The sequence below is a fragment of the Myotis brandtii genome, unplaced genomic scaffold, assembly GCF_000412655.1.
Source record: "Myotis brandtii unplaced genomic scaffold, ASM41265v1 scaffold182, whole genome shotgun sequence".
In the NCBI taxonomy this organism is placed as follows: domain Eukaryota; kingdom Metazoa; phylum Chordata; class Mammalia; order Chiroptera; family Vespertilionidae; genus Myotis; species Myotis brandtii.
The window spans coordinates 2,105,027-2,131,872 of NW_005356751.1; the positions used below are offsets into that span (position 1 = coordinate 2,105,027).

Genomic DNA, 26,846 nt, shown 5'->3' on the forward strand with positions numbered 1-26,846 from the left:
TCACCTGCTCCACCATCCCACCTGCGGGGTGATTGATTGGGCCAGGGTCCCGGCCCAGCTTCCTCAGCACCTGGGAGCTAGACGGCAGCCCCGCCCCTCGTTAGCTCGCTGTCTTCGGACGATTGGTGGGGCAATCAAGCCCCCACTCACTCCTGCCGTGGCCTGGTGCTGCCCACTCACCTGCTCCACCATCCAGCAGCGGTCCCGCTCTTGTCAGGGCCCATCAGGGCTGGCAGCGCCTCCACTGCAGCGCCTCCACTGCAGCACCGCGTCGCTGACATCCGCCATGTTCCATGCTGCCCCCTGGTGGTCAGTTCATGTCATAGCGAGCGGTCAAACTCCCAGGTGAACTCTAGGTCAAGGGGACAATTTGCATATTAGGCTTTTATTATATAGGATCATAGAAAATGGAGAATGTCAGAAAGAGCATATTTGACCAGACTTTCAGATATCTTTACTAGATTTTTAGCAGCTTTGCCAACATTGTCTCATTAATGAATTTTTACATTTACAACACTTAATGGGGCTTTACCCACAAACTAAGGCTGGCCAGGGTCTTCTACTGATTAGAATAATTTGTTTAGATACATAGACTATCACCCAGAAGTAAAGTGAAGCATTTCTGGAAACTACACTGATTTTTTTTCAGGCCAATATTACATATATCATTTCATAAAATACCATATTATCCTCAAAGCCCAATTCTCTGAACCAAATACCTGAAAGAAGGAAGTGAGGGAGAAAAATGTCTTAATCCTTCCAAATATTGTTAACTATTTTAATGTTATTTTTGACCAATCTAACACCTCACTTTTTGCCTCGGTTTTTTCTGTTTCTTCAGTTTGGTGATGTTGCACTTTTAAGGCAGACCATGCTTACACAACTAATGTAAAGAGCTTCAGATGGAAATGTCACTTCATTCGGTTCACTGTGAAACACTCTAATGTAGTGGTTCTCCCAGAGTGGTCCCTCAGCCAGCAGTATCAATATACCTGGGAACTTATTAGAAATGCACATTCTTGGGCCCCAACCTGACCCACTAATAGGAATGCCTGGGGTGGGCCCACTTACATGTTTTCAGAAGCTCGCCAGGTGGCTAGGGGCAGTCAAGTTTGAGAAGCACCCTCAGGGCTAGGCCATGATTACTCTTGGATTTCACTTCTCTTGAGCTATTGAACTGGTCAGCCAAATGTGAGTGAATTTGGTATGTTCTCATTTTAAAAATCAATATTTTACTCACTTTTGCAACTGACTGCAGTCTCCAAATGTCCTGGGACTGATGACATTTGGACGTGGGGATTGGACATCCCCAGCACAGCAAGCTGCCTTCCCCCCCTCAGGTCAGCATCTGCCTTCCTTGTCACCTATTTCCCCCTGCAGATAGGTGCACTGACCCACAGGATATTCATCCAAAAGGTTATCTGCCCACAGCTCAGGATCTGGAGCAGTGGTTCTCACCCATGCTGCACATTGAAGTCATTCAAAGAGCTTTGGAAACCCCAATGCTCAGGCATCAGGAGTGTTTAGAGCTCTCCGGGTGATTCCAAAGTGCTGAGGAGCTTGAGGGGGGAGAGGAGGTAAGAACTTTCCAGAGCAGGGGTCCTTTCCCTGGGGCTGGAGGAACTGGAGTTGGAATGGTTTTGTCTTATTGTGTTACCCTTAGGTCTAGCTCAGGTGGTGTTCCTGTTAGACTAGAATTGGAGTGAGAATGACGCATGGAGAAAGGAGCAGGGGACCAGAATAGAAATCACTCTTAGATCCTGGATGCTTACATCACCAGATAAATTCCCTGGAAGCCAAAGCCACTTCCTGAAGTGGGACCCTCACTGCAGTGAGGGGTGGGTGGCATCCAGCCACTGTGCTGTCTTAATTAGGAAAGTCACCTTAGCGACCTGACCAAGTCAGGTGCTGATTCACGCTGGAGACATGGACACTACCCATCCTGCCCTTTCCCCCCAGCTCTTCCAGTTCTTTCTTTGTCCTGTCCTCACAGGCTTTTCACTGGTTGGAGTCTTCGTGTTCTTTTTAATTGCCTCTGAGCCACTCAATTTTGTTAAGAGCCTAGGCCCCCCCCGACAGGAATAGGACATGTTTGTCCCTATTTCCTTTCCCTGCCTGTTCTTCACGTCCCTTCCAGGACTACCTGTACCTCTTGAAAAGACCCCATTGGACCTCAGAAAGCTTTTTATTTTTACATAAATAGTTTGCCAGATCTCTTTTCTTTTGAAAAGTTTGAGATCTGTAGTGATTATAACTGTGTAGAGATTATGGCTCAACTTTTCTAACCAGTTTAGTTCAGTGGTGAGGGTGCAGAACTTCGGGGCAGGAACCAGGGGTGGGGGTGGGGATGGGGGCTGGGCAGGCATGAGTGTTGCTGGGATGTGGCCTGAGCAACTCCAGGCTTTGGGGGAAGGTCCATCTAATCATCTGTACATAAAGTATGCACAATTCCCTAATCAAATATGTGCTAAATCAATGAGGGGTCTACAGAAGTTGTGTATGACACTATATGTCATACATAAATTATTTTTTGTCATACTTTTTTGAAGAGCCTAGGCCCCCCCGACAGGAATAGGACATGTTTGTCCCTATTTCCTTTCCCTGCCTGTTCTTCAGGTCCCTTCCAGGACTACCTGTACCTCTTGAAAAGACCCCATTGGACCTCAGAAAGCTTTTTATTTTTACATAAATAGTTTGCCAGATCTCTTTTCTTTTGAAAAGTTTGAGATCTGTAGTGATTATAACTGTGTAGAGATTATGGCTCAACTTTTCTAACCAGTTTAGTTCAGTGGTGAGGGTGCAGAACTTCGGGGCAGGAACCAGGGGTGGGGGTGGGGATGGGGGCTGGGCAGGCATGAGTGTTGCTGGGATGTGGCCTGAGCAACTCCAGGCTTTGGGGGAAGGTCCATCTAATCATCTGTACATAAAGTATGCACAATTCCCTAATCAAATATGTGCTAAATCAATGAGGGGTCTACAGAAGTTGTGTATGACACTATATGTCATACATAAATTATTTTTTGTCATGAATACAAAAAAATTGTGGAAAGCATTCATAAAGCAGAATTAGCAATGGACATGCTAATTAGGGTCATATTTGCATGTATATTAGCAATTAACATAGCAATTAGGGTTATAGTACATGTTTTAGGAAATTTATTCATTTACTCTTTTTTTTAAATCCTCACCCAAGGATATGTTTTCTTTTTATTTACTTTAGAGAGAGAGGAAGGTAGAGGGAGAGAGGGAGAGAGAAATATCAATCATTTGCCTCCTGTAATGGCCCCAAACAACTGGGGATCGAACCTGCAACCTAGGTATGTGCCCTGACCTTTTGGTGTACAGGGCAACACTCCAACCAACCAAGCCACACCAGCCAGGGCATATTCATTTATTCTTTAAACATATATTTATTGAGAATTTACTATTCTCAATACTAAACACTGGATGATCCTAAGTTATCATAATCATTATTGGTTCTCCATTTATTTATTAAATAAATATTTACTGAGAACTTACTATGTTCCCTGGATATCATAATAACAAATCAGCCAAAGATCCCTACTGTCATAGAGAAATACGTTGTTCTATTGTTAATATACTAATAATAAAGAAGTAAAATGTATAGTATATGAGTAGGGTAACCAACCATCTCAGTTTTCCTAGAACTTGGGGTTTCCTAGGATGTGGGATTTTTAATGCTGAAACTGGGACAATCTCAGGCAAACTAGGATGGTTGCTCACAAAGTTAACAGGTAGATATATGCTATACAGCAAATTAAAATAGGGTAGGGGAATGCGGAGGGTCTGTTGTAAGGTTGGGAGCACAATTGTAAATAAGTGGTCAAGGCAGACCTCATTGAGAAATAGCATTTAATTAAAGACCTAAAGAAAGTGAGTGGAAAAGCCATGCAAAAACCTAGAGGAAAAACATTCCAGAGAGAAGGAACAGCAAATGCAAAGGCACTCAGGTAAGAGTCTGTCCAAAACATGTAAGAAATAAGAAGGATAACAATATGGCTAGTGGAAGAGTAGTGGAGATGGGGTTAGAGAGGGAATAGGATAGCCAAATCTTTTTGGGCCTTGCAGGCCATTGTAACAACTCTGGCCTGTATCCTGAGTGAGATGTAGAACCATTAAGGAGTTTAAGCAGAAGACATATCTGACTTATTCATGTTTCAGCAGAATCATTCTGACTTCTCTGTTAGGAAAAGATGGTGAGGGGACAAGGGATGGGTACAAAGAGAGAAATTAGTCGAAAAATGATGGTGGCTGGTCCAGGTGAGAGCAGTAAGGTAATAAGATGATGAAATAAAATTCTGGATATATTTTGAAGGCAAAGCCAATAGGTGCTAACAGACCGGATATTCAGTGTGAGAGTCAAGGTGATGCCACAGTTCATGCCTGAACACCTGCAAGAATGAAGATACTAAGTTATGTGAGATAGGTGGGACAAGTTTGGGATGGGGAGAAATCAGCCTTGATTCCATTTCAGACATTTTGACTTGACAGGTCTTGTAGATGTCTAAGTGGTTTGTTGAGAAGCAAGGTCTAAGCCTTCCAACTGTCAACAAAACCAAAACCTTACCAATCCAATGCCAACAGGAGTCCCTAGTCTGTGGTGCAGTGAAAGGAGTAATTTTATTCAGATAAAGAGTTTGCAAACCACAGAAAGGCGGCCTCCAGTAGAAACTGAAAGTGTGCACCTCCAAAGCAAATGGGAGGCTCACATATATAAAGTGCCCACCTTGGACCCTGATTGATCCATTTTATGCAAATGAGAAATCCAAATTTATATCATTTGATTGGTCTAAATAACACTGTCCTGAACTGTTGGATTAGTACATCTTGATTGGTCTTAGGGAGCTGCTTTCATTGGTTGGGAAAGATACAAATGAGGGCATAAAGACCTAAAGAAAGTGAGGGAGAAAGCCATGCAGCTCTGATTGGACATGGCAGGTCTCAGTCCATTGGTCAAAATATGATTCTATCAACTCCTTTATAAGGTTTGGCTCAGTGAGCAGGAACACAATCCAGGGGGGTTGGCAGCTCAGTCTGTGGCTTTTCCCTGATATGCAATGTGCATGTAAACAATGGCTGCTAGACTCTGATTATGAATTTGGGTACAGTTAACCACAAGGAGTCCTTCTTGGCAGATATATTCCTTCCTGGGGGCCACAAGATCCTCCACCATAGTCAGAAACTAGCAAAGGAAGCTAGACAGAGAAAGGGAAACCAGGAGAGGACGGTGGTCTGAACACCAGGTGGCAAATACGTATCAGGGAAGAGGGGATTGCTAACCATAACATGTAAATACAGAGATCTAAGTGTTGCATTTAGCAATAGGAAGGTCACAGATAACCTTGACAAGAGCATGGTGGGGACAAGAGAGTGGTTAAGGCAAAAGTCTGACTAGAGTAAAGAATGGGGGAAGAAGAATTGGAGGCAGCAGGTGAAATAAGTTTTCCAAGCAGTTTGCCATAAAGTAGGAATTTCATCCACAGGAACAGGAGGGAAGGCTCAATATATGGGCACAGATCCTGATGGTTGAAGCTTGCAGAGATTCCAGTTGCTTCTGTTTTCTCAGTAAAATTGGAAATAAAGTCTTTAACTGAGAGTGAGGGAGGAGGAAGTGGAACATTTGAAGAGAGAGGAGGCAGGATACAACAGTTCTCTGGAAGAGTGAGTGAGTGAGTGAGTGAGTGAGTGAGTGAGTGAGTGAGTCAATGGACTAGGGAAATGTAGTAGACTTGCCAGCTGCACTAAGTGGTTAAACATAACTGAGACCTGTCAGCAGTGTGTGGGTGGGCGTGGGAGGCAGTTCCCAGCACCATTCAACTGCCAGGTGCAAGCACATAGTAAGCCAAGAACTGGGTTTAACCAGGGTTGTGGTTTTACAAGACAACTATGGCAAAGTAAGGAGAGGGTCAAGGGAATTGAGGATGCATGGAAGAGAGTGATTTTAATGATTGATATAAAATATTTTTCAAACTTTCTATTGAGAACATGTTCAAATGAACAGGAAAGTTAAAAGAGCAGTCCTCCCCTGCCCTCCCCATGAAAATTGATCTTTGGAAGAGACCAGGTCAGTTGTCTTGTAGGCTGCCCCACATTCTGAATTTCTCACATTGTTTCATTATGGTGTCATTTCACATATTTTTCTATTCCCTGCATTTTTTATAAATTGAAAATTAGGTCTAAATGCTTAATTAGATTCAGGGTAAACATTTTTATAATAATAGTTCCTTGGTAGTACAAGCATTTCATACTGCTTCACATCAAGAGAACAGGAAAGGTTGTTCCACTATTAATGATACTAAATTTAATCTAGTATCAGTTTGATCTCTCTTGCAATGACCCCAGTACTTAAGCTGGTTAAGTGAGGATATTAGAAGGGCAAAGGACAGTGAAAAGGTGATAGGATTGATGGAGCACAAACTTCAGGCACAGAATAGGTCTAGACAAGGCAAGTATTTCCAAATGTTGGGGACCAATTATTCCATTAATTGTCTCCTCCATATTTCTAGTGCTCATTACTCTTGAACCTGGCCATAGACGTGTGGGTCCTTTAAACTCAGAACACTTACCACTTACGAACTTACTTCCTGGCTCCTTTCCATTTTGAATAGACAACAGGTTTGCTATCTTTGGAGATATCTTTTTACTTTAGTTATGTTTAAAGAATAATGACTCCAGTTACCAGACAACTAACACTACCCTCTATCCCTCTGAGCTTGGGGACTCCCTCAGTCTCTCCTCAAGATGATAAATCCTCACTCTCCCAATGTGTCAGTATAACATCTCCCTCAACCGGTGTTACAGTGCACGAGCTCAGGCGGGGCGAGTTCTCTAATGTGCTACTGAGTGCCAGAGAGCTCTGGGCCTGGTTCTTCGTTCTTCACCAACCTTCTCTTACTCACTTTCCCAATTTACTCTGGTTAGATAAAGCCAGCCTGCTTTTGATAAAAGACCTAGTTGAAATTGCTTGTCTGCTCTCCCGTCATACTTGGCTTGCTGTGTGTATCACTTCTATCTTGACAGCTTCGTGCTTTGCCAAGGCTGAGCCTGGGACTCAAAATAACTGAGATGTTGGTGCCCCCTAGCGGACACATTGATTTTAAAAGTTGGGTCTTTATTAACTAGCACTTCATTTGGTCTTAGTTTGGGGCTTCTTGTTTTCTTTTTTTAAAAATAAACATTGTGATAAAGGTGAGCTGTATTTATTTATTCATTCATTTTTAAATATGTTTTTATTGATTTCAGAGAGGAAGGGAGGGGAGAGAGAGAGAGAGAGAGAGAGAAACATCAATGATGAGAGAGAATCACTGATAGGCCAAACCTGGGGTGAGCCCCAGGGGGCACCGAGCCTGCAACTTGGACATGTGCCCTTGACTGGAATCAAACCTGGGACCCTTCAGTCCGCAGGCCGATGCTCTATCCACTGAGCCAACCCAGCTAGGGCTCTTGTTTTCTTTTTAAAATTGATTAGTAATTCCTCAAAATAAGTGGACAAACATACATCAATAGAGAACCACATAAATAACTTATTTTCCAGGGGGCACCGAGCCTGCAACTTGGGCATGTGCCCTTGACTGGAATCAAACCTGGGACCCTTCAGTCCGCAGGCCGATGCTCTATCCACTGAGCCAACCCAGCTAGGGCTCTTGTTTTCTTTTTAAAATTGATTAGTAATTCCTCAAAATAAGTGGACAAACATACATCAATAGAGAACCACATAAATAACTTATTTTATGTAATAAAAATATAAATGGACAGGCCAGTGTGGTTAATGTAGTATACAAAAGCTCCAGGAGTCAGAGCAAGAAAAATAGTGTTCGGCTTGTCTTCTAAACACTAAAAAATTTTAGATACAAATTTGTGAATAAAGAATAGACAAAGTACTTCCCATCCGCTTTAATTATAGAATGAGGTCAAGGAAGGTAAGAAAAGCTAGAGTTCTGAAATCTGTTAAAAATTTCAGTCTTCTCTGTAGCATGATTTTTCTATACAGGACAAGATTTTAGCTGTTTATCAGTCAAATTAATTCCCTGAAATATAAATAGAAGCATCTGGAGTTTTTGTTTTTGTTCTTGTTTCTAGGAAGAGGGAAACTTGTCCAAGAGTTGGGATCATTTGATGAATATTATCTGGAATCAAGTCAAGAGAACATTTTCCTTAATACAGAGTGTTTTGATTTGAACATATAATTTTTTCACAAGTAATTTATTCACTTAATAATTATGTTTTCATTTCTTGGTACTGCCATTATTTCAGGGCCTTTCTTTTAAAGTTTAAATAGGACTATGGAATCTATCACAAGTGGGAGAGTTTCGATAATTAGCCTAACCCGCTCAGCCAGCACAGAGTTGTTTTGGCCCAATGTCTTCTATGAGAATGTGTTTTTCACAGGCATTAACCAAACAACCTCATTAAGGCAACGCCATTCTTTTAGGAGCTAAGTGTCAACTTTGACAGGGAGAAGCAAGTGTTAAGATGGTCACTCCAGCCTGTGTAAGAACTGGGCTCACAAGAGCAAGTTGCAGCCATACCCCACGTTTGAGAGTTATGTGTTCAGGAAACGCTCATAGTAAGAGATTTTGCAGTTGAGAAACAAAATTTCAGTGGAGAAATGAGGAGGAAGAACCAAAGTTGCTTGCAGTAAACACATGAAAACTTGAATAAATATTAAGTTCACACAAAAAATAAAATAACAACATTGTCTAAAATGAAGATAACACCAATGATATTTTATGCCTCTTGAATTTACACAATTGGGCATTGCACAATTACTTTTCAGCTTCTATCCTTTGCACACCGAAGAAAAAAAAATCCAGGTTTTCCTCTTTTGTAATAAATACCAAAGAGATGTTTATAAATATACACTGCTTTCTCACAATAATGTGCATATTTTCTTCCTATTCCTCTGCTCGAATGTGCAGTCCCTTGCCAATGTTAAGATCTATCTCTGAACTCCTTTCTGGTCTCAGAAAGATGGGATAATCTATAATCCTCAAGTGGAAAAAGCTCTGGGGATCTATTTTAACTTACCTAGCAGACCTGTGTGGATTCATTCTCAAGCCCCAAGTCAAGAACTATCTCACTGCAGCTCTGCCTGTGGCAGATCCCCACCAGCACACACATGGACAAGCCTCCCGCCCTGTTCACACAACTGAAACACAGACTGATGGCAGCTTGCCCCGTCTCAGCTATCCTCACGTCTCCCATAGCTGCACTGCAGAAAACCTCTGCTCTTTCTCTACTAACCATTCTGCCCCTTTTTATTTTTACCTGTTTATTTTGTTATTTTTAACCCTCACCCAAGGATACCCCTTCATTGATTTTAGAGAGAGGGGACAGGAGAGAGAGAGAGAAACATCGATTGGTTGCCTCCTACACATGCTCCAACCAGAGACAGGACCCACAACCTAGGTATGTCCCCTGACCAGGAATCGAACCCAAGACCCTTTTGTGCATGGGAAGATGCTCCAATCAACTGAGCCACACTGGCCAGGGCTCTGCCCCTTTTTAAATTCTCAAACTCCGGTCGCTTTTTCTCATACCTGCAAGAAAAATGGCTATCAATCTGAATATACTTGTGTGGAAGTTGCAGAAAATATATGGAAAGAAGTAAAGCTGCCTATGCTTACATTTTGTTGGAAATTTGCATTTGGCCATGTTGTCCATATATAAATACTGTGACATAGGCCTGGTAATTTAAAGCGCCTATTGTCATGCCTCTCGGAGGAGTCTGAATAAGAGTTGGAGCATACTTTGTTAGCAATGAAGCCAGGGGATGATAAATGAGACCTGGTTTGTGCCCGAGCATCGACTCTGTGGTCCTCTGTGTACTCTGTATTCCTGTTGTCTACCCTGCAGCACAGGGGTGGCTGCGGGCCCCTACCTCAGAGATGGCATGTTCTGGATTTAAGTATAACAAGGCTGGCCTTGGAGGGAGATGGCTGAGCTGTGGCCTCTCTTGCCTCACTCAGCCGCAGCCATGCAGTCCTGTGAGTGAGGATTTGCGGGTTTGGCTACCTGCACCTCTCTGGACCTTATTTTGTCTGCCTAGTATCCTCACTGCACTGACTTTTTTCCAGATACTTTAGATAACCACATTTGATTTCCCCAAGTGGTGTTTGTGCCTGGTCTATGCCTACAACACAATATTGGCATTTATGAAAACAATGGACATACAAACACCACGTGTCCCGCTTACTATCTTCCCTGTCCTCTGATAAACATCCCATCTGTCTTCACACACCCTCCATCTTACTCACCAGACAGATAACTTATTAACTCATGCCAACTTTGACTTCCAGTCTCCTGACCCAGCTGTTCATGGCCCTGGCCATCACTTAGCCCTCGTCCAAGTGGCCTGCTTCTCTTGGGCCCTACACTAACCTATTTTCCAATCTTGGCCCCTTTCCACAGAAAATGTAGTGACTCACAGCATTTCTTAATTTTCCTCTTGGTAGAGGAAAAAAGAATTTATTCCCTCTACCCCACAATTCTCAACTTCATAAATTCCCAGCAGACTTTTCCTCCCAAGAGTCGTCCCCTGCCCAAATCCTCACACACACAACAATTCTCCCTCTCCTGTGTTGCTTGGACCCCATCCAATAAACCCACCCTACCCTTTATCCTAAAGAGAATAATTTTCCTGTTATCCTTTATCCTTCTGATTGTTAAATTACTTAAATTATTCATTTATCTTCCCAGTGCCATAGGTTAACATCTAAGCAGTTTTTCAAAAAATTGATTTTAGAGAGAGAGAAGTCATAGACATGGACAACAGTGTGGTGATTCTGGGGGGAGGTGGAAGAAGGCTTAGAGGGGATAAATGGTGATGGAAAAAAATAAAATAAAATAAATAATTAAAAAAACAGCCCTGGCTGGCTTTACTCAGTGGTTAGAGAATACACTTGGGTCAGGATGTGTGCAGGAGGCAACCTATCAATGTGTCTCTCAGATTGATGTTTCTCTTTCTCTCTCCCTCCTTCCCTTCCACTCTCTAAAAATCAATGGGGGGAAAAATATCCTCAGGTGAGAATTAACCAAAAATTAATTAAATAAATAAAACTTGAAATATAAAAAAAAAGAAAGACATTTTTCAACTGGAGAGGGATGTTCTTATGCTAAGAGAAGTGCTTATTCAATATGAACACTAGAAATCATGCATGGCATGCAGCTCAACATGCATTTGCTAAGAGAGCCACCTGTAATCAAAATCATCACCAGGGGTTCTCCTGATCCTTGAAAATTAACCCCAAGGCTTGCTTTCTCTGCAGGTCCTCAAGCATGTTCCACGTAATGAAGCACAATCACTACATCTCCCGATTCGGCAGCAAACTTGGGCTGCAGTGCATCGGCATGCATGAGAATGGCATCATATTTAACAATAATCCAGCCCTCTGGAAAGTTGTTCGACCTTTCTTTACAAAAGGTAATCAGGTGCCTGGCTACCTCCTGCTCTTGTCTGTGAATGTGCCTTTTTTAGAACTCATTCTTAAATTCTGCTGCTTCAGTTTTGAAATAAAGATATGAGCTAGCATGCATTATACATTTACTATATAGTAGGCACTGTTCTAAATACTTGATATTTTAATCCCACAGTAACCGTGGGTGGTAAAACACTCTAATCACCTACACTTCACAAATGAGAAAACTGAGGATAAGGAGGTTAAATAACTTGCCCAGGATCCAAACATTCATAAATGGTGGCCCAGGAGACAGCCCCAGAGCCTACGTTTTTAACCACCACAACTTCCATTCCTCTGGTTAACACACAAAGCGATTTTATGGGCATGAAGAAGAGATAGAGCTCTACATTTAGGCTCATTCAATTAAAAATTGAGTGTGTCTGCCATATGTTTGATTTAAACACAGCCAACAATGTGTTCGCTGCATCACTGGCTGACATCCAGATGTTTTAACAGAAAGCAACTTGTGAATTTAAAATTAGGAAGGACTCTATATGTCACTTCATCAGCCTCTGAGTTTTATAATTGAATTCACAGTCCTACAGAGGTTGTGATTTTTGTCCAACATAGCAAGTCATGGATGAGCAGAGACCAGAACCCAAGTCTCCTTATCTAGTGAGTCCCGCTGAAAATGAAGCTGTTGGGGGATATACATGACCAGACTTTGATATTAACATTAAGAAACATAGTCATGCCTTGGAAATGTTGTCAGTGATGGCAACTGGCTAGATGATTTTAGGTCTGACCATGCACCATCAATATTCTTTCCTCCAGTCAGCCTTGCAGGAAACCCAGATGTCTCCTGCGTGGCTGCTGAGACAGGGAAAAGCTATGCCTGTTCCCGCTGGGTGCTGATTCCCCTCTGCTGAGCTGTCCATCATGAAGACTCACCACAACTCTGTTGTAGACTCTGTTAGTTTCCCCTTGCTACTATGACAGATTACCACAAACTCGGTGGCTTAATACAACACGTTGTTTTACAATTCTGTATGTCAAATCTGACATGGGTCTCACTGGGCTCAAACCAAGCTGGGATGTGTTCCTTTCTGGAGGCTCCCTGGGAGATCTGTTTCTTTGCATTTTCCATCCTCAGAGGCCACCCACATTCCTTGGCGTGTGGCCCCTTCCTCTGTCTTCAAAGTGGGTTGAGCCCTTTTTATGTCACATCTCCATGACCATCCTTCTGTCATCACATCTCTTTCTGACCTCAGCTTAAAAAGGTTTTCTACTTTTAAGGACTTACATGATTAGGAGGGCGCACCCAGGTACTACACAATATTCTCCCCATCTCAAGGTCCTTAATTTTAATGATATGTGCCAAGTCCCTTTTTCCATGTAAGGTAACATATTAACAAATTCCAGGGATTAGGGTCTGGACAACTATTCATATTGGGGCAGATAAGTCCTCTTATGCCTGACAAAATTGCAGAATATGTTAATGAAAAGAGTATAGGATACAGGATTATAGGTTGTGGATTCTATTCCAAGCTCTTCCACTTTACTAGTTATATGACCTTGGACAAATCACTCAGGCTCTCTGAACTTTAGTTTCCTTATCCTTAACAAGTAATAAACATTAGAGAACTTGAATTCTAGAGTTATTGTAAAAAATAAGTGAAATCATGCTGTAAGATCCTATAGAAATATAAGTTTTATTTTACTTTATCATTTGGTCCAGTTATATTAGGAATATATGAACTAGTATTTAGAAGCAATTAACTATCATATACCATTATTCTCTATTTTGACATGCAAGAATTGATAGAATCTCTAAACTCATCCATTTGTTTAACAAACTACTCTCTTCTCATCATTGAATTAGGTGCCCAGGACACAATAAGAAACAAGATATGATCCTGGCCCTCAAGGAATTTATAATGGGAGAGGGAGCAGAGTACCTTGCCAGACACCCAACACAATAAGAAACAAGATATGATCCTGGCCTTCAAGGAATAATGGGAGAGGGAGCAGAGTACCTTGCCAGACACCCTCCTCAATAATGTGTATGGTTGAGGCGTGTGCAGAGTGTACAGAGCACAGACCAATAGGCCATCTAAAGCACACTGAGAGGCCCTGGCCAGTGTGGCTTAAGGACTCTGACTTTAATAGCAAGTCTGAATAATAAAAAACATAAAAAGGAAGATTGCTCTAAAGCTTAAAGATACTTAGAACAAAGAGAGAAAGGGGCGCTTTAAGAGTTAAACTCTCAAGATAGATCACCTACCATCAGAAGCCACTAGCTACTCAGATGGTAAGGAGCAGAGCAGGGGGTGAGATCAGAGCCAGTGCACTCTACCTGTCTTCATTCATTCACTCATCCATTTATGCGTTCCTCTATTCAACAAATATGTTTTGAGGGCCACTAAGTACTATGGACCTGAAGTATAGTGTTAATGGCAGGTTGTCAATGCCCTTAAAGAATTCCCAGTCCAGGGGGGAAGACTGCTAAGCAAAGAATCGCTTAGCTATTATGACATTGTTTAAGTAAAATAAATCTGGAAATAGTTTGAAGAGATACCAAAATTAAGAGAAAAGCACTCTTAATAACTTATAAGACTAGCATTTTAAACATATAAATTAAATTTAAAAGGAACCACATTAGATGAAATAGTTAAGGTAGAGTTTGACTAGTTATGTAGCAATATCCTGCCACCTGTTGAAACATAAAATAATATCACCCTGGACAAATCTAAACCTTCTTTAGAGAAAAATATGTACAATAAATATGAAGAAAACACTAATTTTTGATTTATGACCACAGTACTAAATGTTTCACTTGCAATCTCACAAATGATTTGCCATAGCATGAAAAGTTTAACTTTGAATAGTTTGTTTAAAATAAGATTCGTTCATCCATTCATTTTTAACAATAAAGATGATCCATTCTTATAGAATACTGGGAGATTAAATAATATGAAAATTTTATATTTATTTTATATGTGTAGTTATTGAATAAAAAAGTGTAGATGATTGAGCTCTAAACATAAAAAGCCAAAATCGCCTGATTGTGTGTGTCCTGGAGTTCACAATGGCTCACTCTCTGATGTGCTCCCTTCAGCTTTGTCTGGCCCCGGCCTTGTGCGCATGGTGACAATTTGTGCTGAATCGATCATAAGGCACCTGGACAGTTTGGAGGATGTCAGAAGCGAGTCGGGCACTGTCAACGTGCTGACCCTCATGCGGTGCATCATGCTGGACACCTCTAACATGCTCTTCCTGGGGATCCCCTTGGACGGTACCGAAATCTTCATTCTCATGACTTGACATTCTGCCCTTTACTTAACAAGGGGATGAGAGGCCTGGCAGCCTCAAGTAAACCATGCTGTTTTCTACATGTTCTTCTTTCAACATCTCTAAGGTTTCCGAAGATATTTTTTCCCAGTGTGTCTGCCTTGTTCACTTATAAGATATAAATTTCTGTAAAGCAGGGCCATCTATTTCTTTTGTATCTCTCATCATTGCTCCAGGAAACAGAATTCTACCCACAGTCAAAACTCACAAATGTAATCAGTTCATTTGGTCCTCCCACTAAACAAACTGATATATTTAACCATTTTCAACCATTCTTTTGGGGCATGATACATACATACACACACACACACACACACACACACACACACACCTAAATATACATACACACCCCTCCCTCAAAGCTACTAAGCATGAAAACTTTGACTCTGTATGATGATGCTGGTATTGTTTGCAGCTGCAGGAAATAAGTACAATAGCTACAATTAATTACTTTAGTATCTAAAATGTACCAAGCAGTGTAAAAAGTTGCTTTACATACAGTCTGTCATTTAGCATTTTTAACAACCCTAGCAAGATGTCTCACTCAGTAAGCCACTTTCCTTACTACTATAGAAAACAAACATTAAAACACATACAAGCAACTCTACCACCACCTAAAACAGTGGTTCTCAACCTTCTGGCCCTTTAAATACAGTTCCTTATGTTGTGACCCAATCATAAAATTATTTTCGTTGCTACTTCGTAACTATAATGTTGCTGTTATAAATCATAATGTAAATATCTGATATGCAGGATGGTCTTAGGCGACCCCTGTGAAAGGGTCGTTCGACCGCCAAAGGAGTCGTGACCCACAGGTTGAGAACCGCTGACCTAAAAGCAAACATTAATTACTGGGCTTAATTCCATTCTGCTGTTATCCAGCTTCATGTAATTCTCCCTGAATTAATTTTTGCAGTGTTTATTGATTCATCTTTTTATACAACAGATATTTATTCATTGCCTATTTCATGTCAGGCACTAGGTTCTGGGTATAGAACAGTGAACAAGACAAAGTCCTTGGCTTCAGGGAGTTTACATTTCAGTGGATATATGGACAGTAAACAAGTAATTATCTATATATACTTATTGTAATATATAACAAGCAATATAGCAAGCAATATTATTTTGCTTATAATATATTAAGCAATAATAAGTGCTCTGAAGAAAAAAACAAAGCTAAGTGAAGGGATAGTAAGTGAAGGGACAGGTCAGTGGAAGTGGACATGGTTCTCGGGGAGAGAGTGGTCAGGAAAGGCCTCTGCAGAGAAGACAGCTGAACATAAGGCTAAGTGAAGTGAAGCCACAAGCCACATACAGACCTGAGGGAAACATTACAGTCACGAGAACAAGGCATAACTTAACACTTGCCCACACCGGCTCTAACACCTGCTGCCTGATTTACCACATAGGGACTATAGACAAGCCCTGAGCCCTCCCTCTCTCTTCTCCAGCTCTCCTTACCTCATCTCCCTGCTCTTCAATTACTCCTCACAAGAGCCACAGGAGCCCCCATTCACTCTAAGGAATTTTAGTCACACCTTCTTGCCTGATCCCCTCTCAGACAGGGGCTCCAATCCCAGCTCTCCTGTTTTATACACATCTTTCCTCAGGTTTGGCAGGAACATATTTTACAGGTTCCCTGCTAGCCTAGATTCTTAGGAAGGATCATGTAAGGGAACTACTGTATAAATGTCTGTTAACTTATGGATACAGACTGTGATGCTAAGAACCTGTATAACTCATGCAGAGTTATTTTATTTCCCTTCTCCTCCCCTGGTCCTTGATAAACTCTCTTTATCTCAGGGACCCAATGAAGAGGAAAGAACATTGTCCTGGGGTCCGACAGAACTGGGCTCCAGCCCAAGGGCGGGCTGCCACACTGGCTGTGTGGTACTAGGCAGACTTCTCAATCTCTATGAACTGCAGTTTGTTCATCTGCCAAAGGATGACACTATCGCTCCCCTAGAAAGATTGTAAGGATCCAGTGAAGTCCCTTTTGCAAAGCATCTTGCACAGTGGCTTGCATTTAGCAGTTGAAAATCAATGTTTATTTCCTTCCCATTTGTATAATTTTGAAAAAGCCGGGTTTTCTCTTCCCTAATTTTCAATTTACTTAAAAAACATTTATTAAGAGCTGACTATGCACAAGGCTCAAGACAAGCACTGAAGACACTAAGATGAATTCTACATTCTAAACCGAACATAGATATGAAAGCTATGTGAGGAATGCTATGAAAATGTCTGAATAAGGCACAATGAGGTGAGAATACAATGAAAAGCTATTAATTAGGTACATAATCCAAGTAGATTATTCATCTAATGGCTCTGCTTAAGGAACACCAAATGAAATTTAAATGTGGCTGTTGGCTGCCTAACAGGAGAGTGGCGTGGCTTTTTGCCCTCCCACATGCCAGAACCGAGGCCACAACAGCCATAATTACCAGTGTCCCTTTTCTTCCTCACTGTCCAGAAAAACAGGAGAGACATGGATCATGTCAAAGAGGGGCATGTGAGATTTGAGACTCTAATACTAAGTTTAAAACTGGCAAATCTCTGGTCAACTTGGCCAACTGAAATGCCAAGCAGAATAAATTAGTGTGTTGCCTTGTCTAGTGGCAATAACATGACTAGAACGCCCACTGAAGGTGGAACTTTGCCCAGCTTAGAACCCCAGACTGGTGGGAGAATCTACAGGGGTCTTTTCTGTTCAGAGTCCTCTTCTTAGGCTCATTTTTGCTCAATTCCCCTATTCTTTTTTGTTTGTTTTTCCAGAAAACGCCATCGTAATTAAAATCCAGGGTTATTTTGAGGCATGGCAAGCTCTCCTTCTCAAACCAGACATCTTCTTTAAGATTTCTTGGCTATACAAAAAATATGAAAAGTCTGTGTAAGTAACACAAGTTTGGAAAATTTGTGAGATTGAATTGTTTTTTCATTGTGTCTTTGTTATTGTTTCCCTCTTCAGCAAGTTTTCTGGCCACCAAGAGCCTACAAGAAAGATGATTAAGCTGCTGATGTAACACTTTCTACATCAATTTGGCTGATGTGGCTACCCATGGTCGGCAAACTGCAGCTCGAGAGCCACATGCGGCTCTTTGGCCCCTTGAGTGTGGCTCTTCCTAAGCCTTACTTAATTAGGAGTACCCTAATTAAGTTAATAACAATGTACCTACCTATATAGTTTAAGTTTAAAAAATTTGGCTCTCAAAAGAAATTTCAATCGTTGTACTGTTGATATTTGGCTCTGTTGACTAATGAGTTTGCCGACCACTGGCGCTAGACTAAAGAGTAAAGGAAGCCTTGGGCCAGGGTGGCTTCTCAGCAAGGGGGCCAAGTGGGAGGTCTGAGAGCTCCATATCTGGAACTAAAACACTGCAGTGTATTTTGAGTTGAACAGAAGAGCTGGATGAACCTGTTATTATTATCGGTCAAAATTCTCTTTGCATGTTTAGAAAAAATGGAAACATGAAATCCTCTTATAGTTGCGTTAACTTAATTCAACTTGTAGGAATTGACAGTAATCTCAAAAGAATTTTTTCATAGTGAACTTAAATAAAATGTGTGGGGTTTTTATTTTTTTAATTATATATCTTGTGTTTTTGAGGAATCCTAAAACCATCATTAAATGGCTTTGCTTTGATCTTACACTAGTCTAGCAAAAAAACTGGACAAATGCCAATGGCCTTAGTTAATCAATGGGTGGTTTGTTTTTAGTGTAAGTAGCCAGCCATTAAACACTGCCACCTCTAATCACCAGTGGAAAGCATGTGGGATTTAAAGGCAGGCAGACGTGATTTGTAACCTGTACCTATCACTTAGTAACTAAACGGCTTTGGGAAGTTATTTAAAGTAAAACAGAACCTGCCTTCCAGAGTGGAGATATATATTCATGAGATCCTATACACAGGGCTATTACACAGAGCTTGGACCATAGTAGGCACTAAATATGTTATTTTCCCCTTCCCTATGTTCATCTTAAATTCCCCATTTCTAAAAGTTCCCAAACTTGAAAACCCAACTTTATCTCGTTCGTGTATTTTTAAGTTCAATAGTATTAGTCTCCAGAAAGGAAACCAACTTGATGTTGCTTTACATATTCTTATATGGTAAATGAGTATCAGGTTTGGAGACGTCATTCTTTATACATTTCATTTCATTTCTGCCACTGCTCATTGTGACTTGAATCAATAAGATAAAGGATTCATTCACTTCACTGGTGTAAGGGTTGGTGGTAGTTCTTGGTTTGACTTGGGTTTGACCAGGAGGCCCACAGAAACTCATTGATGAGACTGTATAACAGCTTCTCTTATGTTTCTGTAGAAATAGCTTAGCTATATATAACATTTGTCAGTGGTTAGTGCACCAGTTCATATCTCCTATGACGTAGAGCAGTAAAGACCTAGAGAAATCCTCTAATTTCCTCTCCTCCATAGCCTTGCAATAAAGCCAATATCTTTATTAAGGTATGATTGACATATTAGTTTCAGGTGTACAACATAGGGATTCGATATTTATATGTATTGCAAAATGATCACCACAATAAATCCAGTTAATATCCATCACCATGTATAATTTTAAAAAATTTTTCTTGTGATGAGAACTTCTAGGATCCATTCTCTTGACAACTTTCATATATGCAATACAATGTTCTTTATTATTTATAGTCACCATCTTCTACATTATGTACCCCCAGGACTTATGTATTTTATAACTAGAAGTTTGTACCTTTTGACCACCTTCACCTGTTTGGCCTGTCCCCCCAGCCCCAACCCCCACCTCTCGCAACCACCAGTCTGTTCTCTGTATCTATGAGCTCAAGTTTGTGGAGTTGTTTTTAAGATTCCACATATAAGTGAGATCATACAGCATTTGTCTTTATCATGCTAATACCTTAAAATATATATTTATGGAAAGGATTCTAGAATATCTTCCATCCTTATTCAATTTTATACTTTTGCTTCTTTTAATTCCCAATATTCCAGCAATATTGTTTTCTACTTTTTATTTTGGCAAGTTTAAGACTTTTCAGTCACAGAACACTTTAACAGGTGTTTGTATTACATTTACTGTAATACAGAATACTGTTCCCTGAGATTGGGGAAAACACCCATGAACATATACACTTAAAGACAAAGCCAAGAATAACAGAATTTAGATCTCAAGGTGGCCTCATTGTTCATCTAGTATAATCCCTTTACTTTAAAGAGAGGTAAGGCTCAGAGACTTACAGTAGGTTTTATAGAAAGAAAACAACCTGGACTAGAACCTCACCCTTGTCCAAGGAGCTCTTCCCTCCGCCACACTGTCAAAATGCCTATACATATTTATGCAGCCATTCATTCATTCAATCATTATTTATTAGTATTTATTATGTGGCAGACACTGCCAGGTATAAGAATAAGTATTAAAATTAATGAACAGTCACTTGAGTTTACTGTGTACAACAGAAATCTCAAACTCAATAGTCTTGCAGGCCAGGCAAATAGAAGCGGGCAGGGTGGATATAGGACAACAGAAAATGGAGGTGCCCGGGGCAAACTGCAAAGTGCCTGTCTGCACTAGAGACAGTCACTGGTTTTGGTTTGGGGTTTTTCATTAATACACTGTGCTGGCCAAATAAAAAATCAAAAAACATGACTGGATTTAGCTTTTGGTACCAGTTTTTAATGCTTAACTAAAGGTTGCAGCCTTGATTTTCCTATCTGTGCCTAGAAACTCTGGTCCCTTATAATGAAGTATAATGTATTTGTAATTTAAGGATATTTGTGAAGAATTAAGTATAAATTCAGTTATTCATAAGCACTGATGGTTTCAATTACAGCAGATAATTTTATTTAAATAGCAAATTAATCAATTTTTTCTACATGTCTTAACTGAGTACAGATAGATTATATTTTGACTTTTTTTTCCAGCAAGGATTTGAAAGATGCCATAGAAATTCTGATAGAAGAAAAAAGACACAGGATTTCCACAGCAGACAAACTGGAAGACTGTATAGATTTTGCCACTGAGTTGATTTTTGCTGAGGTACTGACCTGAACTAACCATAATTCCAACACAACACATGTGTATGACTGTTTGTGTGTCAATGTGTGAAGATTTCCTCTTGTGATCATGTTGCAGAGTTTGGCTTCTAAGTATTTTGCTCCAGCTCTTCTATAATGTCCAACTCAAATGGCCCACTCATTAGACATTCTGGTGAGACTAACCTTTCAGACTGAAGCTACTGTGCCTGCAAAATACAAAATATGAAAATGGAAGAGTCCAAAGACACTAAATACATAGAAAATTTCTTATTAATACTTCAGCTTCCAGTTGAAGATCATGAAAAAATGTTCATAGTCATTTAATTTGTATGATTTCAACATGTAATTTGTATGATTTCATTTTGGTGAGGTTGCTGACCCTTGAGTGTCATCTCCCTTCCTATTGTGAAATTTTTATTCACTTTTCCAATTTTCCTCCCCTCTTTCAATTATTCAGAAGCGTGGTGACCTGACAAGAGAGAATGTGAACCAGTGCATATTGGAGATGCTGATCGCAGCCCCAGACACCATGTCTGTCTCTGTGTTCTTCATGCTATTCCTCATTTCAAAGCACCCTAATATTGAAGAAGCAATAATGAAGGAAATCCAGAGTGTTGTTGGTAAGAATTCATCAAATAAAAAGGAATTAGAAAACAATTCCTTCTGAATATCAGCTTATGTCCTAAAAATCTGATGTCAGACAAAATCTTGTAATAATCCACCCAGAGAACAATAAAGCAAGTTATTTTGTCTCACTTTCATAATGCCAGATAGATTAAAAATATCGTTCTTTCTGTGTTTTATTTTATGACATGCTCATTGAAAAAAATCAAATGATAGATGTATAAAGTAGAAAGTGACATCCTCTAGTTCAGCGGTTCACAACCTGTGGGTTGAGACCCCTTTGGGGGTCGAACGACCTTTTCACAGGGGTCGCCTAAGACCATCGGAAAACACATATATAATTACATATTGTTTTTGTGATTAAACACTATGCTTTAATTATGTTCAATTTGTAACAATGAAAATACATCCTGCATATGAGATATTTACATTACGATTCATAACAGTAGTAAAATTACAGTTATGAAGTAGCAACGAAAATAATTTTTTAAAAAATATATATTTTATTGATTTTTTTTTTTTACAGAGAGGAAGGGAGAGGGATAGAGAGTTAGAAACATCGATCAGCTGCCTCCTGCACACTCCCTACTGGGGATGTGCCCACAACCAATGTACATGCCCTTGACCAGAATTGAACCTGGGACCCTTGAGTCCGCAGGCTGACGCTCTATCCACTGAGCCAAACCAGTTAGGGCAATGAAAATAATTTTATGGTTGGGGGTCACCACAACATGAGGAACTGTATTAAAGGGTCGCGGCATTAGGAAGGTTGAGAACCACTGCTCTAGTTCCTTCACTCTCCTCTCCAGCCTCATTCCCATTCCCCAGGGGAAACCACTGTGTTTTCTTTTTCTTACGTGCGCATACACACATCTCTATGGTCATATTTGTTTGTATTTTTAAAATTTTATCAAGCACAATTTTTTGCCTACCTTATCAGTGACAAAGGTTCTTGTGGGTTCAATCAGGGAAATAGCTATTGTTTATAGCAGTGTTTCTGGGTTTTAAGCAGTCCATTCACAAACGAATTTCCAGTTGGTGGCAGAGGAGGAGGAGAGACGGGAGTGATGGACTTTCCTCTCCCCCAGTCCATTGGTGCTGGCCTCTCCTCCCTTGAGCCATTCCTCCTCTTCTGTAAGGGCTCTTGAGCCCCTGCTCAAGCAATTTTTACTATCTCTTCCCTTCTCTGCCCCAGCCTCAGCATCATTCTGCCCACTGCTCCTGACATCACCATCCTTCCATAGAAACGCTGTCAGATACAGAAGTCAGAATTGCTTTCTGAGAGAAAACAGAATTCCTTACTTGGAATGTCTTTCATATGGCTAATCTTTTTAGGAACATATTCTGACATATGTGGCAAGATATCAATAATGATGTAGACTTTTCTCTCTTGACCTTGCCCGATCCCTGTGAAACAAGTTATTTGGTTGTGGAAAGATACTATTTAAAAAAAAAATAATTTCATTGCTGCTTGAAATAGTTGACAAGATTTAAATATGTGAGGGAAGTGGTCTGCAAATGCATGGCTGTAGGTAGGAAACTGCCTGGCAAGTTAGATAACAAGAAGCCAGAATAGCACCCAGGTTCCAAATCCCAGAATGTCCCCGTTAGGTTACAGGTACTATGCCAGGTGCAGAGCACAGTGGTGAACAAGCCAGTGTCATCCCTGTACTCATGGGACTCACGGACTGGTGGGAGAAGACTTCAACAAGCAAACTCAGTGGAGTGAAGAGAGAATCATAGGAGGTGTTCAGGGAATAAGTGGGAGGGGGTGGGAGAATTACTCTTGAGAACACGGCCTTTCATACAATTTCTTTGAGAAGTGAAAAGTGTTTGTGCCCCATGATGTCCCTCTGACACTTCAACAGACCTCTGAAAAGCACATGTGTCCATGTTGCCTCTAGGTAATTCCTTCCTAGGATACACCTTTGCTTACCTTCTCCATCATGTTCCCTTCTACCTCCTCATCCCAGATGAACACACTCCATAGACCCATTAGAGTGTACAAGGAGCAGTATGTGAGGGGCCGGGCTGTTAGAGTTCTTTGACCAAATGAAACGTTTCCTGCATGGCATAGTTGTACAGGAGATAGGGATGCCTCAGAACCCTGGTCTAATTTGGATTCTGCAAAAAGTGGTAGCCCATTTGAGGACACTCTGAAGCTTTGCCAATTCTTGGAGTAATTCAAGCTTCTCTGACTAGTGTCAGGCCAGTCTGAGACCGTGGGGGTGTCCTTCAATCCCCAGCACACCTAGGGCTGATCTGAGGTACCCATTTTGTTGTGGTGGGAGGGGGATTCTTGCCACTCTATCACAACAGGTTGTTCCTAATAAGATGGGGAGGAGGGACCATCAGTGATGTGTCCTGGGCAGATGACTGCACAGGTAACCAGAGGAGAAAATTGAAACTGACTAAAATCACTGTCTTGCTTTGACTAGAGAAGAGTAAATTTCCCCAAGAATTTAGAGTAGGGAGCAAAACTCAAAGACGATAGAGGCCAGGCAGATAAATGTTTGGAGCAAATTGGGTTGGTCTACATGAGACTACAGAGGGATTGCCTCTGTAAAGGCTCATCGGCCATTCAACTTTAGCCCATTGTTGCCATGCGGGGAGGTGAGTCCAGTGTTACCTGGATTTTTAGAAAAATCCAGCTTTTCTATGAAATCCCCCAGCTTTTAAGATAATTGGCTTCAAATCTGAATTTTTATAAAACATTCTGTAGGCCAAATATAACATTGCTTGTTTGCATTAGAATTATAAATATGAAATTTTTTCCAAACAAGAGCAAACTATTCAGTGGAAACTATGGAAGTTTTAATGTCCATCTCCTGTTGAAACTAACATTACCTCTTTGTCCTTTTTATCTGCTCCCATAGGTGATAGAGATATACGAATTGATGATATTCAGAAATTGAAAGTGGTGGAAAACTTTATTTATGAGAGCATGCGGTACCAGCCTGTTGTGGACTTGGTCATGCGTAAAGCCTTACAGGATGACATCATTGATGGCTACCCAGTGAAAAAGGGGACTAATATTATCCTGAATATTGGAAGAATGCATAGACTTGAGTTTTTCCCCAAGCCTAATGAATTTACTCTTGAAAACTTTGCAAAAAATGTAAGTGCCCTTCCTTAAAACCAAGTACGCCACTCTTTAAAATGTCAACTGTTAAATCCTCTCTGGTTCTGTGCTTGCATCATGTACAAACAATTTCATTCTGTTTACTTGTTCTCCTCTGTAGCCTCACCAGAAACACACATTTTCCCTAGCTTGGACGATGGCTACCACATTTGTCTGCAAGGCAAGGATGCTGGGTCTCTAGCTCAGGGAAGTATCTATATGGTGGCCACATAATAGGTCAAAATATGAAAAAGTCAAGACCTGAATTTGACTAAAATTAGGCAAATTTTGTTTAACCCAACCAACCTACTTTTCCATTTAAAGTTATCACTTTGTCATCATGTAAATTCAGCTATAGCAGTACCTAAGCCAAAAAAAAGTTCACTTCTGCTTCAGGTGGAAATCAAATGAGACCAAAAGATTTGGTCTTTGTAGTCTGCCTTTGGGTCACCAAATGGGCCCCACAAGCACTAGTTCTCATTCTAAACAGGACTCGGTAACTAGAAGAGCTTCAGCTTTTTCTTTTTCTGTCACTGGAGTATACTGGAGATCTGCTTCCTTCCTGTCAAATTTCAGGCAATGATTTTTTAACCCATATTATCCAGATCGTTCCCTTAGTGCCTTCTTTTCCATTTGCATATGGTATAGAAAAATGATAATCCAGTTCTCTAATTTTTTCCTGTTTCTGTATGAGCGACCCATGCCATGTTGACAACTGATCAACAAAACTTATTGGGCACTGGCTGGTGTGGCTCAGTTGGTTAGCATGTCATCCTATGCACCAAAGGGTCACAGGTTCAATTCCCAGGCAGGGCACATACCCAGAATATGAGTTCCATCCCCAGTTGGGGCATGTTCAGGAGGTAGCTGATCGATGTTTCTCACATCACTGCTTCTCTCTCTCCTTTTTCCTTCCTCTCTAATATCAATAAAAAATATTATCCTTGGGTGAGTATTAAGAAAAAAAAAAGACTTAGTGGGAATCTACTATATGTCAGGCACTATGTAAGTCCAAATGTGGACAAGACAGAAGATGTGATACCCATTAATTTTTTGCATAACTAAAAATATTTAGATGCTTGGCACTACTGGGTCAGAAATCTGCATCTTTCCCTAAATGTCATCAAGTTATATGACATTTCACAAAAGTAGTCTTTGCCTTGGTGATTTGCAGAGTAGTAAAGTTGTGGCCATCTCAGAGAGCTACTTGAGTAACAGTGGCTGTAATAAAATGATCTGCATTGCTTTACCCAGCATGTTTATATGAAAATCAAAACTGGGTACTGACCAAGGTTGGGTGTGTAGCACAGGGGGTGAATCAAACTGGATGGACAAAGGAGCTTAAATGGGTTACAGTCATTCATCTCAGTGAAGGAGCAGTATGGCTCAGACCCCAAACCAGAGCATTCTGACTGGCCAGTATTTTCAGGGTAAATCAAACAGCAACTACATGATTCTAGCCTTTAAAACCCTGGCTAATTGTCTGATCATTTTCATAGGTTCCTTACAGGTATTTTCAGCCATTTGGTTTTGGGCCCCGTAGCTGTGCAGGGAAATACATCGCCATGGTGATGATGAAAGTCATCCTGGTTACACTTCTGAGACGATTCCACGTGCAGACACCACAAGGTCGAGTATGTGTTGATGAGATGCAGGTAAAAAATGACTTGGCCGTGCACCCAGATGAGACTAGCAACTTCCTGGATATGATTTTTATCCCAAGAAATTCAGACAAGTGCCTCAAATGCTGAAGAAGATTGGTCAGTACCTACTCTGGAGCACTTCTCATCAGTAGTTCACAAGAAAACCATTCATCTTTGCCAGATGGCATCATCCTCACAGAGAACATTCGGTGATCTATGGCATTTTACAGACATACCTCCTATGGGCTGTCAGCAAACTAAGAGACATCAGTCACCTGATCTTGTCCAAACCAGAGAAACAGAGCAAGAGAAAACACAGAGGCCAAGAGTTTGCAGGGGAAATGGTCAGTGAAGAAACTGCAGTCTTAAAGGCCCAATTCCATAACACGTGTTGGAAAAGATAGATCATCAGCAAAACTTATAACTGGCTTCCCATGGGATCGCCACTGCCCTGCCCTGCCCCAAGAGCAGCTGAATGCCTGGGGCAGAATCACTCAAGTCGATTAGAAACACCAGGCCAATGTCTGGGTGCCTAGAGCCAAACACACCTACTAGTGTGAATAAGTGTTTGAGTTGGTTTCAGTGGGACTGTAGCACTCATAGTCTTTGGAAAAATACAAATTCAGCATTTGACTTTTCTTATGAATTGTATTTAATTAAC

At 40.8% G+C, this 26,846-nt stretch overlaps 1 protein-coding gene across 1 annotated transcript in view; it reads left to right on the forward strand.

The window, feature by feature from the left end:
• Nucleotides 1-26,636, forward strand: part of LOC102253564 (aromatase) — a 71,869-nt gene extending 45,233 nt beyond the window's left edge. Inside the window, exons 4-10 of the mRNA XM_005863934.2 lie at nucleotides 11,289-11,443; nucleotides 14,539-14,715; nucleotides 17,544-17,658; nucleotides 20,684-20,798; nucleotides 21,255-21,417; nucleotides 24,298-24,539; nucleotides 26,042-26,636. Coding sequence (XP_005863996.1) covers nucleotides 11,289-11,443; nucleotides 14,539-14,715; nucleotides 17,544-17,658; nucleotides 20,684-20,798; nucleotides 21,255-21,417; nucleotides 24,298-24,539; nucleotides 26,042-26,293 — 1,219 coding nt within the window. The 3' untranslated portion in view covers nucleotides 26,294-26,636. The remainder of the gene's footprint in view (nucleotides 1-11,288; nucleotides 11,444-14,538; nucleotides 14,716-17,543; nucleotides 17,659-20,683; nucleotides 20,799-21,254; nucleotides 21,418-24,297; nucleotides 24,540-26,041) is intronic.
• Nucleotides 26,637-26,846: the final 210 nt, after the last annotated feature.